A 16,918-nucleotide genomic window follows, 5' to 3' on the forward strand; every position below is an offset into this window, starting at 1 on the left:
TCTAGACTCCACTCCCCAAAACAAAAAGGGAGCTTTGGAAATTCTTAGGATTGGTGGGATATTGTAGGAACTGGATTGACTCATATGCCATCCTGACCAAACCTCTGTATCAACACCTACTGGATGAGAAACCCAACCATATAGTGTGGAATGAGAACAGTAGAAAGAGCTTTGCTCATTTAAAAAAGGCCCGGACTTCCCCTCCAGTACTGCCTCTCCCTTCCCTAGAGAAGCCCTATCATCTTTTTGTAAATGGAGAAAAGGGAGTAGCCCTTGGGGTTCTGGCACAAATAAGAGGGGGGGGGGGGTCAGAGAAGACCAATAGCCTTCCTCTCTAAGATTCTGGACTCTGTTGCCCGGGGATGGCCCACTTGTATTCAGGCTGTGGCTGCCACGGCCACCCTAGTTGAGGAGAGTTGGAAGTTGACCTTTGAAGGGAGCCCAAAGTGAGTGTTCCACAGCAGGCGTGGGTGATTCTTAATCAGAAAGCAGGCAGGTGGCTCACTGATTCCCAGATCTTGAAATTTTAGGCTATTTTACTGGAAAAGGATGATTTGGTATTAGCCCAAGATAATAACCTGAACCCCACCTCTTTCCTCACTGCTAGCATGGAGTCGAGTTCAGGGTCCCAACATTACTGCCTAGACATAATTGATCTCCAAATCAAGGTACAGGAAGATCTCCAAGAATCCCCTGTCCTAGGCAGGGTAAATCTATTCATAGATGGTTCCTCTAGAGTGGTTGAAGGGAAATGGAAAAATGGGTATGCTACAATAGATGGAGGTAGAGGATCTCTGATTGAAGCAAGGGGACTACCCAAACCCTGGTCTGAACTTCACATACTAAATCAGGCCCTAAAGTTACTGGAAAGAAGGGAAAGGAACATTTATATGGATTCAAAATATGCTTGGGGAGTGGCACATGCATTTGGGAAGATATGGGAAGAACAGGGAATGATCAATAGCAGAGGAAAGGAACTGGTCCATACTACCTTAATAAATGAAGTTTTGGAAAACCTGTTATTGCCAAAGCCATTGCTATTATACATGTTAATGGCCATCAGCCAGGACAGTCCTTTAAGACCAGAAGAAACCGCCTTGCAGATGAGAAAGCTAAGAGGGCCAAAGAGGGAGGATCAGGGCAGGAAGATCCTATGTTGGTCTTGATCCCTTCATTTCCTTCCAGTCTCCCCTCCCCCTCCTTTTCTCAGGAAAAGAAACAGAAGGCCCAAATTCTTGGGGAACGAGAGGATAAATGCAGGCACTGGTTCCTCCCTGATGGTCAAAAAAACTTACTAGATTTTAGAATATAGTCTGAGAAGTTTTCACCTCTCTCACTCAGTACCTTTAATATTTAGAAATCATAAAATTTGTGAGGAGCCTAGAAAAGAGATTTGTAAAGTGTCTTTAGTTGGGAAAAGCAATAATTGTGAAAATGTAAATAAATAAATAGAAGCTCAAGAAGAAAGCAGAAGTATTAGAGTTCAGGAGGTTAAAGTGATGAGATTAAATAGTAGTATAGGAAGACAAGCATAGAAAGAAGAAAGTATAGACAAAGCTGATGAAATGATTAGGTAGAAGAAACTGATTTTTAAAAGCTGTTTAAATATTTTGAATTAGATAACAATACCAGTGAAGGAGCCACACTGGTTTGCAGTGAGAAGATTGGCATAGTCAAAGCAACAGAGGTAGAAGCTTGATTTTTAAAATAATAACTCATTTATATGGTACTTTAAAGTTTTCAGTGCACATACATTTAAAGCATTTTATTGACATCATTTGTTTTTTATCATTGCCTTAATTTCCAGATATATTACTCCTCCTATAGAGAATCATCCTTTGTAACAGAAATAATAAAAAAGGGAAAAGGCAGTTCAGCAAAAGTGACAAACACCTCAACTTAGTCCAACAATATATGTGTGACGTAGAACCTTGATTTTAAAAATAACCAGCAGAAAGAGTTCAGTGAGTAGCTATTGACAGTCAAGTTATATTGTACTCATAGCATTCATTCACAGTGGGCGGAGTGGGTTATGTTTATAACAGATTTAAAGGATCATGCTTGTATTTTTGTGATTTGTTGAAATCACAGTGAATTTATTTGTCTCTAGAGCTTCTTGTTTTTGTTTTTACATTATAATGCTTTCCAGATCCAGAGTATAAACAATAAAAATAGTTTCTTTTAGGTTGTTTCATTTGTTCTAAACTTAGTTAACCATCAAAAAAAAGAAAACAAATATTAAGGAAAGCAAAATTTTTAAAAATAATAATCATACATGAAATTCAAACTTTTTTTTTAAGCCTAGTAATTCAGTGTGACTAGAGCAGAGTTTGGGACAGAAACATGAAGGCCTTGACTATTATTATGCCAAGGAAGCTTGAACTTGGTTCTTCAGGCACCTGGGAGCAACTGCTATTTCCTACAAATACAATATGCAATGTCATGAAAGCAAAACAAACTCCACATGCCATGTCTTTATTCATTAACTTAATTGTGGTAGGCGAAGGGTTATAGATGGACACTCTTTCTCAGTCAGAGGCTAGTAGGAATAAATATCAGTTAACATCTTTAAAAATCACTTAAATATTATTAGGGAACAAGCATGACTTTCACATCTCAAGGCCTCAGTTTCCTTATGTGTGAAATGAAAAGGTTGAATCTGCCCTTCCAGCTCTTATAATTTTCAGTTCTCTGGGTCTGTGAATTCTGTAAATAGCATCTAAAAGCAAAAGTGAGATAGGATAGTCACCTGGGTTGGAGTGAGGAGAAGGAGGGAAAGAAAATCTCCACTTTTCACATGAAAACAAAGTGGTTAACAGAACACCCTTCTGCCCAGGACTGGCCTAGAGGAGGCCAATGAAAATTGTCTCATGGGTCAAAAGGTCTCATAAGCTGCCAGTTTCTGCTTTTTCAGTGTGATTTTTATTCAGTTTTGCATATTCAGTTTCCAGTTCTTTGCCACCACAAAAAGAGCTGCTATAAATATCTTTGTACATATAGATCCTGTTGCTTTTCTTTGATCTCTTTGGATTTGGGGGAACTTAGTAGTGGTATTGCAGGGTCAAAGGTTATACAGACTTTTATAGCCCTTTGGGCATAGTTCCAAACTGTTCTCCAGAATGATTAGATTAGTCCATAGATTGTTTTTTTTTTTTTAAAGCAATTGGGGTTAAGTAACACGGCCAGGTGTTTCTGGGTGGGTGCTAAGTGTCTGAGCCCGGGATTCGATCTCCAGGTCTTCTCAACACTGGAGCCGGTGCTCTTACTCGCTGTGCTACCTGGCCCCCCTAGTCCATAGATTGTTAACTGACTTTTAAGAAGGTGTTTTGCTCTTTCAAATCAATTCAATTGAACAAGCATCTAGTATCTGCTTTCTGTGGGCAAGGCATTCTGCTGGTTGTTGATAGTGTTAGCCTCACAGAATTTGTTTAAAAAAAGAGAAAAAATTAGGTTGTGTTCATGTTTTTAATTTCTCTCAGGCTGGCGACACATACATTGCATGGGAGTTGTAATCCAGAACTGGCTCAATTTGGGGGTTTAGGTACAGAGTTTATGTATGCTTGGAAAATTAGGTGTTCCCAAGGGGTGCCAATCAACTCTAATTGGTTAAAACACTAGGAGGTGAACTATATTAAAATGACGGTCTTGGGGTGACTTAGGTCACTTAATCTTGGTCAAAGAGAAATCAATTTCCATATCACCTGTCTTGACAATAGGGAGGAATCAACATTTTCCCAGACCTATCTGGGTAACACAGTGAGCAGGAAGCTGAACTTTAGAATAAAGGGGGATGGGATGAAGTCCTGAGTTTCCAATATAATGATTACTTAAGAAAAATCATTTTTCACAATAGAAAAACAAAAATTGAAAAATCATCCTGTTAGGAAGAGGCATTAGATCTGAATTTGTGGAGAATGTACAACTTAGCTAGATGTATTTGTTATTGGGTTGGGGTTTTTTTTTGCTTTTTGGAGGGCAATTTGGGGTTTAGTAACTCGCCCAAGGTCACATGGCTAGTTTTTGTGTTAAGAGTCAGAGGCCAGATCTGAATCTAGGTCTTCCTAACTCCAGGGCTGGTGCTCCATTCACAGCACCACCTGTAGCTGCCCAACTTAGCTGTATGTAAAAAAAAAAAAATCCAGTCAGGTTTAATAAGGCAAGCGGGAATGAAAAATTAAAAGCTAACAGATTAAAATAAGAAGGTACATAGGAAAAACTACTGGATTAGTGAAAAATGTTATTAATTATAACTCACATTTATTATTACCATGAGGAGGGTATAGTGATATCCACTAGAAGGTACTGTGCAGAGCCAGTCGGCCATTTATTATGCCGTACCTTGAATAACGCGAGCAAGACCCAAGTAATAATTTTAGAATGGACCTTTTATTAAAATGCCATGTTGGCTGATCAGGCCACAGGGCGAGCTGAGCAGGTACCACCCCATGTCCCAGGTACAGCAATAGCAATAGTAGCAACAGCAACAGCCCCCATCTCAGTAAAACCTCAGCTTATAAAGGGAGCCCATGCAGCCAACAGTTAGGTATCACGTGAGCAGTGATTGGTCAGTACACACCTTGAAATTCCCGGGCCTGACCCAGAAGCCTGCCCACCTCTGTGCAGATGAGCTGACTGGGAAAGGGCAGAGACCCAGTGGGGGAGGGCAGAGCTGACCCAGCAGTCTGCTCACTTCCTTTAGGTAGGTAGGGGGATGGAGAAAACCGGCACAACAATTACATTAAATCTTTCCAGTTGGGTTTGTTAATAAAGAGGATATTTCTCTTTGCTACTTCTAGAACTAATAGTTTATCATCTTCAGTATTTATCAGTTTATCAGATATACTCCCTAATTAAATTTAAACAAATAAAAGTATTTTAAATATTATCATAGATGTAATAAATCATAGCTTTAAAAAGTGGGGTATCAAGTATTACAAAGTTTATACAACTGTAACAGCAATACACTTTATTAATAAACTGCTCATTTCAGTGTTTCAGTGGATCCGTAATCCCATTTCCCTTTAATTATATATGTGTGTGTAACAAACATACACAAAATGTATTACAATCCATTACCTTTTCATCCTTTTATACGTCCTCCACAGGGGGTCACTCAACATGTGAGGTCCTTCTACCTTTCTTGTTTGTTTGGGGTTTGGGGGGGGGGTTGGTAGGGGCAAGGCAATTAGGGTTAAGTGACTTGCCCAAGGTCACACAGCTAGTAAGTGTGTCAGGTGTCAGAGTCTGGATTTGAACTCAGGTCCTTTTGACTGCAGGTCCAGTTCTATTCACTGCACCACCTAGCCGCCCCTCCTACTTCTCTTGATATTGTGTGGCTACCAGTTCATTGTTAATTGATCACTCTCACTGTACCTATTACTTTTTCTAATCATATATCTTTCATCATATTCCTTAAGCTGCTTTTCCTCTGCAAGTCTTCCTTGGTACTGTATGGGTCAGAAGACCACTCACCCAAAATGACTCAGAGACTTCTCAAAATAGAAGCAAAAACTTTATTACTATCTTTCTTGAGAAAGGGCGTCCCCAAATCCAACAAGAAAGTCAGAAGGGAGGAGAGCACTACAGAAGACAAAAGCAAGATTGTAAAGCCCATGGGAATTCCACACCTTCTCCAGTGTTCCGCCTCATCATTGGTTGGTAAGACAAGCTCACAGTCTTCTTATTAATGCCAACCAGTCGGCACAAAGCTCTCTCCATTCATTACCTTAATTATTACTAATGAGGCTCTAATTTTGTTAGATAACATACATAATACATGAGGTCCACTACTCAAGTGCAGTAACAACGTCAGAGTACTGAACCCCTTTCAGTCCAAGCTAGATGGGTCCTTATCTGGGCCTGAGTATCCCAAGGCCACTGTCTGCTTTCTGATTGGTCAAATCCACCTGCTGCTGCCAGCTCCTTTTATTCTAAATTATTTCATTTTAGTTTTATCTAGGAGTTCTCTGGGAACTGGGAACTCAACTTCTTCCCAAGGCTACTGCCTCAACTCTTCCCAAGGCTACTGTCTGGTACTTTTTATCAGTAGTCTTGTTTCAGCAACTCTTTCAGTTCTATAGAAACTTAACCCTTTGCTACCTTTCACACTACCATTCCTTTCCCCAAACTAAAAACACCTCCAATTTGGTCTCAATAGTTAATCCAATCAATTGTATTAATACTCAGTAGCTCTTACATTACCTTGAAATACACAATGACCTACATATATATATGGGGAAATGATACTGAACTTAGTTACAAAGTATAAGTAAGTAATAAAAATGTATATAGGATGTTCAGAATGGGGAAACTTCACTCCAAGTTATCCCTCACAGTACCATGATGCAGCCTACTCAAGCTCACCAAATGGTGATTGATCTTTGAGTAATTCAAAGCCATATAACATCCTTGGAAGAATACTAATATTGTTTCAGGAAAAAGCTTGGGGTCATTAAAAAGCATGTTGTAGTTTCCCAAATGAAATCTAACCCACTCTCTTCCTCATATTTATTTCTAGCCCAGTTGTAAGATTTATGTACTGATGGACCAGCTCTATGGGCTGTGCCTCCAGCTGAATGTCAGTCTGAACAAGAGGTATTCTTCCACTCTGTTTTTCCAGGGTGGAGAATTGGCCAACTTTTTTGAGTGATTATGGATCTCAAATATTTAAGGCATTCTTCAGTGTCCCAGGAGGTGATATAAATTAGTACAATGTCATTTAGGAAAAAAAAAATGTGGAAAACTTAATCATCCAATGGAAATCCCTCTTCCATTTGGACCTTGTGCTAAACATAATTTTGACAGTGGCAATCACCTTTGGCAAGCTTGCATCATAATCATAATCTTGTTGTTTTAGGCTTCATTTGGCATTAATAATCAAGGGGCTATTGAATTAAGTTATTTCTTGTTACACCTTTCAAAGAATCTTGTTTGATTGAAGATATTTTGCTACATGTAGTCTTTCAGGAGTTATTTTGTCATCATCCCAAATCAATTAAATTCGGCAATTGCTTTTTCAGTGCCTGTAATGTGCAAGACTGTGCTAGGTGCTGTAGACACAAAGACAACAATGAAAAACAGTTGCTTCTCTCAGAGCTTATAGTGTTGCCCTTTTATAGTGAACATTCAGTAAGCACGGTGGAATCTTTACATTCATGTGATTGTAATGGTCGAAGCAGGCCTGGATTCAGGAAGACTCATCTTTCTGAGTTCAGATGTGGCCTCAGACACTTACTAGCAGAGTGACACTGGGCAAGTCACTTAACCCTGTTTGCCTCAGTTTCTTTATCTGTAAAATGAGCTGGAGAAAGAGATGGCAAGCCACTCCAGTATCTTTGCCAAGAAAACCTCAAATGGGGTCACAAAAGATTCAGACATGACTGAAAATAACTGAGCAGCAATGATCAAAGCACCATACTAGGCTCTTGGAATACAAATAAGACAAATCTTATTTCCCACAAAATATGTATAACAGGGGGTCTATTCTGGGATATTGTAATGAGAATGTAAATTTTAAAGATCTTCCCTGCCCCTAGGCTAAAGTGCACCTGGAACCTGGAGTGGGAGGCTTGTTTTTCAGTAGATACTTTTTGATTGGCCAGTGGGTCCAAAAGGTTGTTACATTCTCTGAGCCAGGAGAAGGCTATATAAGCCCTGATGTGTAGCTTTGTTTTGGGGGCTTACTTTGAGAAGTGTTCTGTGATTTGATCTGTATTCTGGGAAGCTGTTGCCCAGGCCCCCCCCCGCCCCCGCTTTGAAAAACCCAGATGTTGAAAGCCAGATGTTGACTGGGTATGCATGTAATGGTTGGACAGTTTGGAAATCTGTCTACCTGATCTGTTTCTGTCTTAATAATTCCGCCTGTATACTTTGAAGCTCGGGGTGCTGACCTTTTCCCCTGAACAAGGTAAACGATATATGTCTGACTGATTAAAGTAAGCTTGTTAACCCATTTTGAGTTGCTTTCCTTTATCAAAGCATATCCAAGAACCTGTGGTGGCGGCAAACCCTGAGGACCCTTGGGGTGCTTGCTGCTACAAAATGGCATCACGAACAGGATCTGCAGAATAAAAGGAAAGTATGGGGGCTGGGATAATTGTTTGTTTCCCAGTTGTGGTAGCTGTGACTCTGTGGAGCTGTGGAGCAGCAGAGAAGAATGGCCTGCATGCAGACTTCGCTGAGCTGAGAGCAGGAATGGTGAGCTGCCTGCATCGGGACCTGGGAAGAAGCCAGGAGCGGCTGCCGCCTGCGGGAGGAGAAGGAGCCCAGGAGTTCGGAATTCAGCCACCGGAAAAGATAAGAACTGAGCAGCAAAGCAGGGGCACTGAATGTGTTTCCTTGCTGCATCCCACAGTTTGGGACCCAGGGGGAGGATGGACTTGTGACTATGGTGGGTAGGATGAAGTGCCTTGGATCCCCAGGGACCCCACCTTGTTGGTTTTGTTGCCCATCCCCCTCTCTGTGCTTGGAGGCAGGGGCTGGAGCTGTGTGTGGGGAAGGATACCCCTTCCCCCTCCCCCAGAGAACTTTATTTGAACTCTTGTTTTGAATTGAGGTAATAATGCAATGTACTTTGTGTTTGTTTAAGGCCCAGTGGCCACTTTGGTAACTTTAGTTCTGTATCTTGAAAATGTGACCTAAGAGATGCTTAGTGCTAATTCAAAAGTAAGTTGTCTATACTATGGGCATGAAAGATCTTGAAAAGATCTTTTCTTCATGAAAGATCAAGGTAAACGATATATGTCTGACTGATTAAAGTAAGCTTGTTAACCCATTTTGAGTTGCTTTCCTTTATCAAAGCAGATCCAAGAACCTGTGCTAGCAGCCACCCTGGGAATGCTGGGGTGCTTGCCGCTACAGATATCTAATCTTTATATGCTGTCTTTCTTGGTACCCTCCTCAGCTCACGGGAGTTTAGTTATCTTTTTGTAATGAGTCTCAGATCTAAATATCCAGAGCTAGTCTCTTTGCTGAGTTCTAGTCATACATCACCATTTTGAACCATTTGTCCTATAAGCAACTTAAAATTAACATGTCTCTCAGAAGTCATTATCTTTCTCCAAACTCACAGATCTTCAAAACTTCCTTCCAATGTCACCACCATTCTTCCCATCACTCAGATGTGCAACCTTGGTGCTGTCCTCAACAGCTCCCTTTCATTCACCCCCACATATCCAGGCAGGTGCCAGATCGTGTCATTTTTGCTTCCACAGAATCTCTCCCATCTGTCCCCTTTACTCCAGTCACACATCTCCCATCCTAAATCATACTCTTATCACTTCTTCCCTGTATTATTGCAATGGACTCCATATTGTTTCCCTACCTAGTCTGTCCTCACTTCAATTCCTTTTCTATTCAGCTGCTAAAGTAATTGTTCTAGAGTGCAAATCTGAGCATGTCATTCCACACTGAGTAATCTCTAGTGGTTTCCTATTACTTGTAAGATAAAACGTAAACTCTTCTATTTGGCATTTAAAGCTCTTCATAGATTGACCCCATACTACCTTTTCTAGCCTTATTACACATCATTCCCCTTCACACACACTATGATCCAGCCAAACTGGCCTTTGTTCTGTTTCTCAAACATAATACTCCAATACCCTTCTTTGTGCCTTGACACTTCTTTCTCCATTACTGGACTTCATGCCTTTCCCAGAAAAGAGAACCTTCCTGCCTCTCTGAATCCCTTTTTCACAAAGCCTAGTTCCTGATCCTTCCAGCTTCTAGAGCCCTTTCCCAGTTATCTCATACACCTATAGTATACATATGTGTGTGTGTGTGTGTGTGTGTAAGTAGCATTTATATAATACTTTAAGGTTTGCAAAGGACTTTGCAAATACTATCTCATTTTTTCCTCACAACCACCCTGTAAAGTAGATGCTGTTATTATCCCAATTTTACAGATGGTGAAACTGAGGTTGACTGATTAAATGACTTGCCCAGTGTCACACAAACAAGTATCTGAGGTCACATGTCAGGTCTTCCTGACCTTTAGGTCCAGTGCATTATGTGTAGTGCCCACCTAGCTAGTGACTTCCTCAATAGATTCTAAGGACTTAGAAGCCAGAGACTATTGTACTTTTGTCTTTGTCTTTCTAATGTCTAACATAGTTATTATCGTATAGTAAGCAAGTGCTTTCTAAATGCTTGTTGATTCATTTCTTTTTTTTTTTTTAATTTTTGGAGGGGGGGAAGGCAGGGCAATTGGGGTTTAGTGACTTGCCCAAGGTGACACAGCTAGTGTTCCGTGTCTGAGGTTGGATTTGAGCTCAGGTCCTCCTGACTCTAGGGCTGGTGCTCTATTCACTGCACATCTAGCCACCCCATTGTTGATTAATTTCTTGATGCCTTTTGGCACAGGGTAAAATCAACTCTGTCAGCTTCTTTATTTACCTCTCAAAGTAGGGCCTGTGCACCAGCCATCCATTTAACTGGAACTTCCTTGTGTCTTATGGTTTTGCTTATTTTGACAATGTCAATATTGATCAAATAAAGCTTCTCCAATAGAATATCTACTATTACTAGATCACTAGACACAAAAAGCTGACCTTTAATATCCCAAAATATAAGCTAACATTTTGAATAATTCATCTTGTGACATATATCAGAAGGAAAGAAAGTGAAGTATCTTCATCTTTAGCAGCATAAAATCTATAGATACGTTTCAGCAGATTAGCCCAAACTTCCCCAGATATTTTATTTCCCCTGCTTTTTTGACTATTTTAAAATGTTCTACATGTTGAAATATATGCAATATATACATCTTTACTCCAGAAGAGCTTGAAAAAAAATTCAAATAATCCTAGTAGGGAAAAATACTATTTAAAAAAAATATATATATAACTCTAGGCTTTTTGGTGTTTTATTGAAACATGTTGAAACATACATAATATATACATCTTCAGAAAAACTTGAAAAAAGGAACATTCAAATAATCCTAGTTGAGAAAAATACTATATATATGAAAAACTCTAGGCTGAGTTGCAAATTCTAGTTTGATTTTTTTTTTAACTTTCCCTTTGGTGTTTCTTCATTTACCTCCATTTTTCTTTTTTGCATCAAAAGTTTATTGTGACTACTAATGTTACACATTTTAAAAACTATAAGTATTTTCTCTTTTCCTTAGTATAGCTGGCTTATAAATGTCTACATTACTTATTAAGGTGGTTGGAATGTGATTCCTCTTGGTGTTTTCTGATCTGCTTTCCTGCTTTGGAGGATAAGCAACCTTTGACCTACAGCTGGTATCTTGTTAAGAAAAAGTTTCATTATTCCTTATAAGGCATGGGCAGACTATTGAGTAATGGCTATGGGTGGTTACATTTTCATTGTGCTGTAAGCTGACTGGAACATACCTCCAGGCAGCTTTTCTCTCAGCCTTTGTTGCAAGCCTTGAAAACAATACAGTTTTAGAGGAACAACATTAAACTACCAACTGCAGAAGATGGGAGGTTCTGGTAAGTGAACATTATTTGTGTGAAGCATAATAATGTAGTTCCAAGTTGGAGTTTATTTAGAGAAGCTTGGTTTCTAAAATGCGTATACCTTCTTGAAACTGAGTTAAAATGACTCAGCCGGATTTGCTGCCTTTGGTTTTTCAAGCTGCCGTGGTATGGTTATTTCAGTAAAGAGCCATATGTCTCTGAAGCAATGTTGGAACTAAGTTTACCTTAGTATGCAGTTGTAATCTACATGCAAATGTGACCGGGGCAGGGAGCCATTTCTGTATCTTCCACCTCCGAAGGCAGAGATCATGTGTATCTTACAGCATCTTCTGTTTTACTGTTTTATTGTGCCTTTAGAAATTGAGTGTGCCTGTCACAGGGATGAAATACTGTTGAGAGAAAAAGCATGAATTAACATAATATGACTGAGAGGAAATGTTTGAGAGCAGTGCTTCATGAAATGAACTCAAAATGATTCTATGACTAGATGTTTTGTTAGGCAGTGTAATATTGCGGAAGCCATTTATATTTTGCTGTGGACTCGATCCAGCAGAAAAGACCAAAGCCACAGCATCTGGCTTTTGGCTTCTGCAGATATGGAGGGGAGGGATCACCCTTCTTTGTAAAACAAAATTGCATCAGCAAAGCAGCAAGAAGATTCCATCCAGGCAGATTAAATCATCTTACTGAACATGCCAGTGACCGCTTCTTCCTCTGTCTTTAAGATCTATTTTCTAGTGACAAATTTGAAGAGTTAAGTGGGAAACAATTTATTCAGTGAACCACAAAATAAAAGAATGACCATAAAATGTTAAGCCCACAATCCAGAGCTCCATATTCTCTCCCTAACACTCGCAACAAATTATGATGTCAGCCACAAATAATTAGGAGTATTTATCCCCCCAAAGCCCTAGATTCCCTTACTGCATCTAGCAAAGGGCTGGGAAGACAGACTACTTCTGATATCAGTGGTGTGTCTAAGGAACTCCCAGGTATCTGCACAGGGCAATAGGTCTTCTGCTGGGGGTAGTCTTTGTTGCCTGGAATACTGTGAGGGAAGGTGACTTCCACACCATCGGTCAATGTGTCCTGACTATCTCTCCCAGTATTATATATGAATTTTTTAAAAATAAATTTTATAGATGCTTTTTTTTAACATCTTCATTTCCAGATAGTCATACGTCTCTCCCAGCAAAAAAAAAAAATTTAAAACAATGGACCCATGTCTAACAGTGTATGCAACATTCTACCCAAGTATCCTAGACTCTTTCAGAGAAGGGAGGGAGGTTTTGTCTTCTGGTTTCCTAGATCATGGTTGGTTTTTCAGTTACTCAGTTTCACTAAATCTAACTGAATCAGTTTTGAACTTCATTGGGCTTTTCAGTATGTTGATACCCTGTTGAATACTACAGGTTTCAAAAAGGGTCTTCTTTTTCTAGTATTCTGAGATTTAATGAACTAATCTGTGTTTACTCTTTCTGATTTTATAAACTTTACTCTCACCCCTCATCTTTGCAAGTTCCAAGCTGTACATCGTTCTGGGTAGAAGAAATGTATTGTAATGATAACAGTTTACTGTAGCAATAAATAGATTCCCCCAAAAGAATAAATACAGTGTTTTTAAATGCACAGGAAAAAAAATAGAAAGGGACACAAATGGATCGATTTTGTTGCTACCTTATTAAATTTATATATTTGTATGTATGCATAAACAGTGCATAATAGAAGTTCATTGCTTCTTAGATAATCTTTTTTTCTTGTTTGCATATTGTAGTATTTGTGCTTATTGATGATTAAGTTCAGTTTAAATTTTTTTCAAAGAGCGCTGAACTTGCCATCAGGATACCTGGATTCAGATTTTGCATCTGACTCTGTGACCTTAGGAAAATCATCTCACCCTTCTCAGCCTCAGTTTTCATATCTGCAAAATACAGATGACATTTGCCCTACTTATTTTCCAGGGTTATTATGGGAAATTTGCATCTGAAACACTAAGTACTTTATAAATGTAAGGTATGGTAGTGGAGACTCCATTCAAATGTTTCAGTTGTTTTTCCCCAGATTTTCTTCGGCTCTTTTATATCTTTTAATAGCTGCAGCCATGAAAACTACATTCATCATTCTGTGGTTTTTGTTTTGTTTCCAGTACCTTCTTGCAAATACCCAGAATTTTGTTGGGATTTTTTTGGCCCCAGAAACACGTTGAACCATTGTCCTCAGGGAACAGGAAACAATTTACATTGACTCCAGAGTGAGAATTTTGCCCAGCACACACAGTGAAACACATCTGCCAGACAGCTTCCCCAGGTCTTCCTTATGTAGAGCCCAATCAGTATGGCATTTAACTATCAATAAGAGATAATGCCATCTGTAAAATTGAGGATGTAGTAGAAAGAGAACAAGAGTAAGCTCCTGCTGACTCAGGTCTCAACTCTTCTACTTACAAGCTTTCCTAGGCAGGCTTCTTTATGTGAGTCACTTACCTTCCCTGTAAAATGGTACATGTGCTGCCTCCATCACAGGGTTATTATAAGGATCCAAATATAACATATGGTTCAATTGCTTTATGCTTTGTGCTAGGCTGTAAAGCTTAAGGTGCTTTATTAACTTATTTTTTTGTTTTGCTTTTCATCTGGACCTCAAGCAATTACAGGACTGGGGAACTCCTAATGTGGAAAGTCCTTCCACTGATCCAAATCCCTACCTGCCAGTTCTAGTCGTATAGAACTGCCCATGTAAGGGCCCTGGGAGCCTAAATGATTGGTCCCAGGCACAAAAGAAACTGAATGTTAACCCACATCCTTCTGACTCCAAATTTTTTCCTCTGTCCACGCTGCCTCTAAAATTGTTATTACTACTAATAATGTGCAACCACCAGATGTCACTAAACCTTTTGAGGAATTGCAAATAATAATGAGACGTAAAAAACTCAGCCTCAATCTGAGGGAGAACCTAGCATTGGTACTTCTTATAGAGACTGTGTTCTTTGTCCTCTACCTACATTTTGTTGACTTTCTCTACATTTTGTTTTCTTTCTCTGAGCCATTTCCCTATAACTGATGAAATATACCACCCTGATCCCATAGAAGGCAAGGATTTTGTCTAGGAGGAAAACCTATTAAAAAGCTTTTTTTAATGTTTAGATAAATCATACCAGCTGGTTAATCCTTGTCCACATGCCTAATAATAATTTACTATAACTCTAGTAGAATAGAGATAATTTCCCCCTACAAATACTACAGTGCCTATTTCCTAGTAGTTTGCTTTAGCTTTAGGTGTTCGGAATGTAGGCCAATATATGATAAATTCTACCAGATTACCTAATCACCAGCCTTTACTTCCTGATTTCACCCTACACTCCTAGGGAGCTAGCTAGTGAAAAGGGTTTTGGTCTTGGAGTCAGAAGACATGAATTAAAGTTTTGCCTCAGACTCTTTACTATTCTATGACACTAGGCAAGTCACTTAGCTTCTCTCAACTTCAGTTTCCTCATAGGAAAAATGGAGATGAGAGCACCCACTTGGCAGTGTGGTCATGAGGTTCAGATGAGGCAACCTAAACAAGCACTATGACCCTAAAGTGCTACGTAAACGCTGCTATTACGGATGTGAATCATATCAGAAGCTATTTACTAACATCTGAATGTCTTCTCCTGACTCTGAATCCCTGACCATCTGTGTGTATAGGCTGTGGGAGAGATGGAACTGTTCTATAATAAACTTCAATAAATAGCCCCTTCAGTAAACTTCCCTTTAGAATGTGAGCTCCTTGAGGGCCGACGGAAGTTTGGGTTTGTTTTTGGTTTGTTTTTTTACCTTTCTTTGTATGCTCAACTTACTTACAAGGCCTACCAGGTAGAACAGATTTAATAAATGCTTACTGAGGTCTCTCTGATCATTCAGATCAACTCATTACCCCTGTTCCAGGAACAACATAAATTAAGCGATTTACTCAAAGTCACACAGCCATTAATTTATTTATAATTAATTTAGGATTTCCTGACTCCTAAGTTCTAGACTCCTAAGTATTAAATTTTCTGTTCAAGGTAGATAGATAAGATTTTTCATTCGGGACAGACCAAAGACTTCAGACCAGGCATAATATTATTTCTTAATAGTTTCTAGAAGAAAAATACAGTTTAGTGAAGAGACTTCCACACTGATAATGCTTCTAGTTTTTCTCTATTATAAATATTGCTAGTTCTTGGTTTTAAGAAAAAACTTTTGGTGCTTTTTAGCATTTTTAACACATGTGAGTCCTATATTTTGTTGAAGGCCCTTTCACAGCTGTTTTTGTTATTAATATCATCTGTTATTTTTATCATTTTCCTAACAACATTGAACCATCCCAACAAGCCTGGTATAAATCTAATCTGATTATAGTGAATAATTTAAGAAAATATGTTGTTGTAGTCTCATTTCTAATATTTTATTCAGTATTTTTGCTGCAAGGTTCATTAATGAGATTGGCCTATAGTTTTCTTTGGCTCCTTTAACTCTCCATAGCTTGGGAATCAGGCCCATATTTGTCTCATCAAAAGAGTTTACTATGTCTTTATTTTTGTGAAAAATTTTTATTGTACATAGGGGTCAATAGCTTGTTGTTTATAGGGATTTGTTGTTATCTAAATGTTAGAATTCTCTTGTAAACTAATTTATGATCATTTCTAGGACAATTTGCCTTTTGGAGCCTGTCCAACTTTTTTTTCTTTAATTTTTCAACAGGAATGCTTAGAAGTTGTCAGTTCTGTTAAAAGTTCATTTTCTCCCCTGTAGCATCGTGGCATCATAGGTGTAAAGCTGAAAAGAACCGTAGAAGTCATCTAGTCTAGTCTTGTCATTTTACTGATGTAGAACTGAAGTGCAGAGAGGTTCAAGAGGTTCAGTGATTTTTTTCCATGGTTACTCTGGCAGTATGTAGGATTGTGCTCAGCTTACTAGGATAGCCCTTTCTTGAGCAGTAAGTAGGCTTTTTTCCTTTGCTTCTTAGCCTACCAGTGTGGGGCATGGAGACTCCTGGCTCTGGAGTCACAGTACCTCAGTCAAAATCCTACATCTGCCCCTTGTCTGAGGACCTTAGGCCAGTTACCTACCCTTTTGGGACATAGGTTTTTTCCTTCTGTGAAATGAAGGGGTTGGACCAAATATATTAATTTTTCATGTTTTTTCTTTTCTCATGGATGCATAGTCCTTTATAATTCTGACAGATTTCTCAATCTGTGATCTGTCTCTTCCCACTTTCCTGTAGCATTTTTTCTTTGACATGAGAACCCTAGGCAGTCATTTTCTTGGGTGTGTTAAATTTAGGGTTTCTTTTGGGTGGATTCTCTATACCATGTTTCCCCGATAATAAGACCTATCCCGAAAATAAGCCCTCCCCTTACTGTGTAAGATTCCTCTAAAATAAGCCCTCCCCCGAAAATAAGCCCTATTGAGATTGCTACTGTAATGAAGGTGATCCCCTGTGCTACACGC

At 39.1% G+C, this 16,918-nt stretch overlaps 1 protein-coding gene across 1 annotated transcript in view; it reads left to right on the forward strand.

The window, feature by feature from the left end:
- The first annotated feature begins 11,279 nt into the window (after positions 1-11,279).
- The window catches only part of GLIPR2 (GLI pathogenesis related 2), a 49,747-nt gene continuing 44,108 nt past the window's right edge, over positions 11,280-16,918 (forward strand). The window contains exon 1 of the mRNA XM_069085232.1: positions 11,280-11,456. Within this exon, the coding sequence (XP_068941333.1) occupies positions 11,444-11,456 (13 nt within the window). The 5' untranslated portion in view covers positions 11,280-11,443. The remainder of the gene's footprint in view (positions 11,457-16,918) is intronic.

The sequence above is a fragment of the Petaurus breviceps genome, unplaced genomic scaffold (genome assembly GCF_028583685.1).
Source record: "Petaurus breviceps papuanus isolate PSGF00001 unplaced genomic scaffold, PetGlider_PUasm1.0 175, whole genome shotgun sequence".
In the NCBI taxonomy this organism is placed as follows: domain Eukaryota; kingdom Metazoa; phylum Chordata; class Mammalia; order Diprotodontia; family Petauridae; genus Petaurus; species Petaurus breviceps.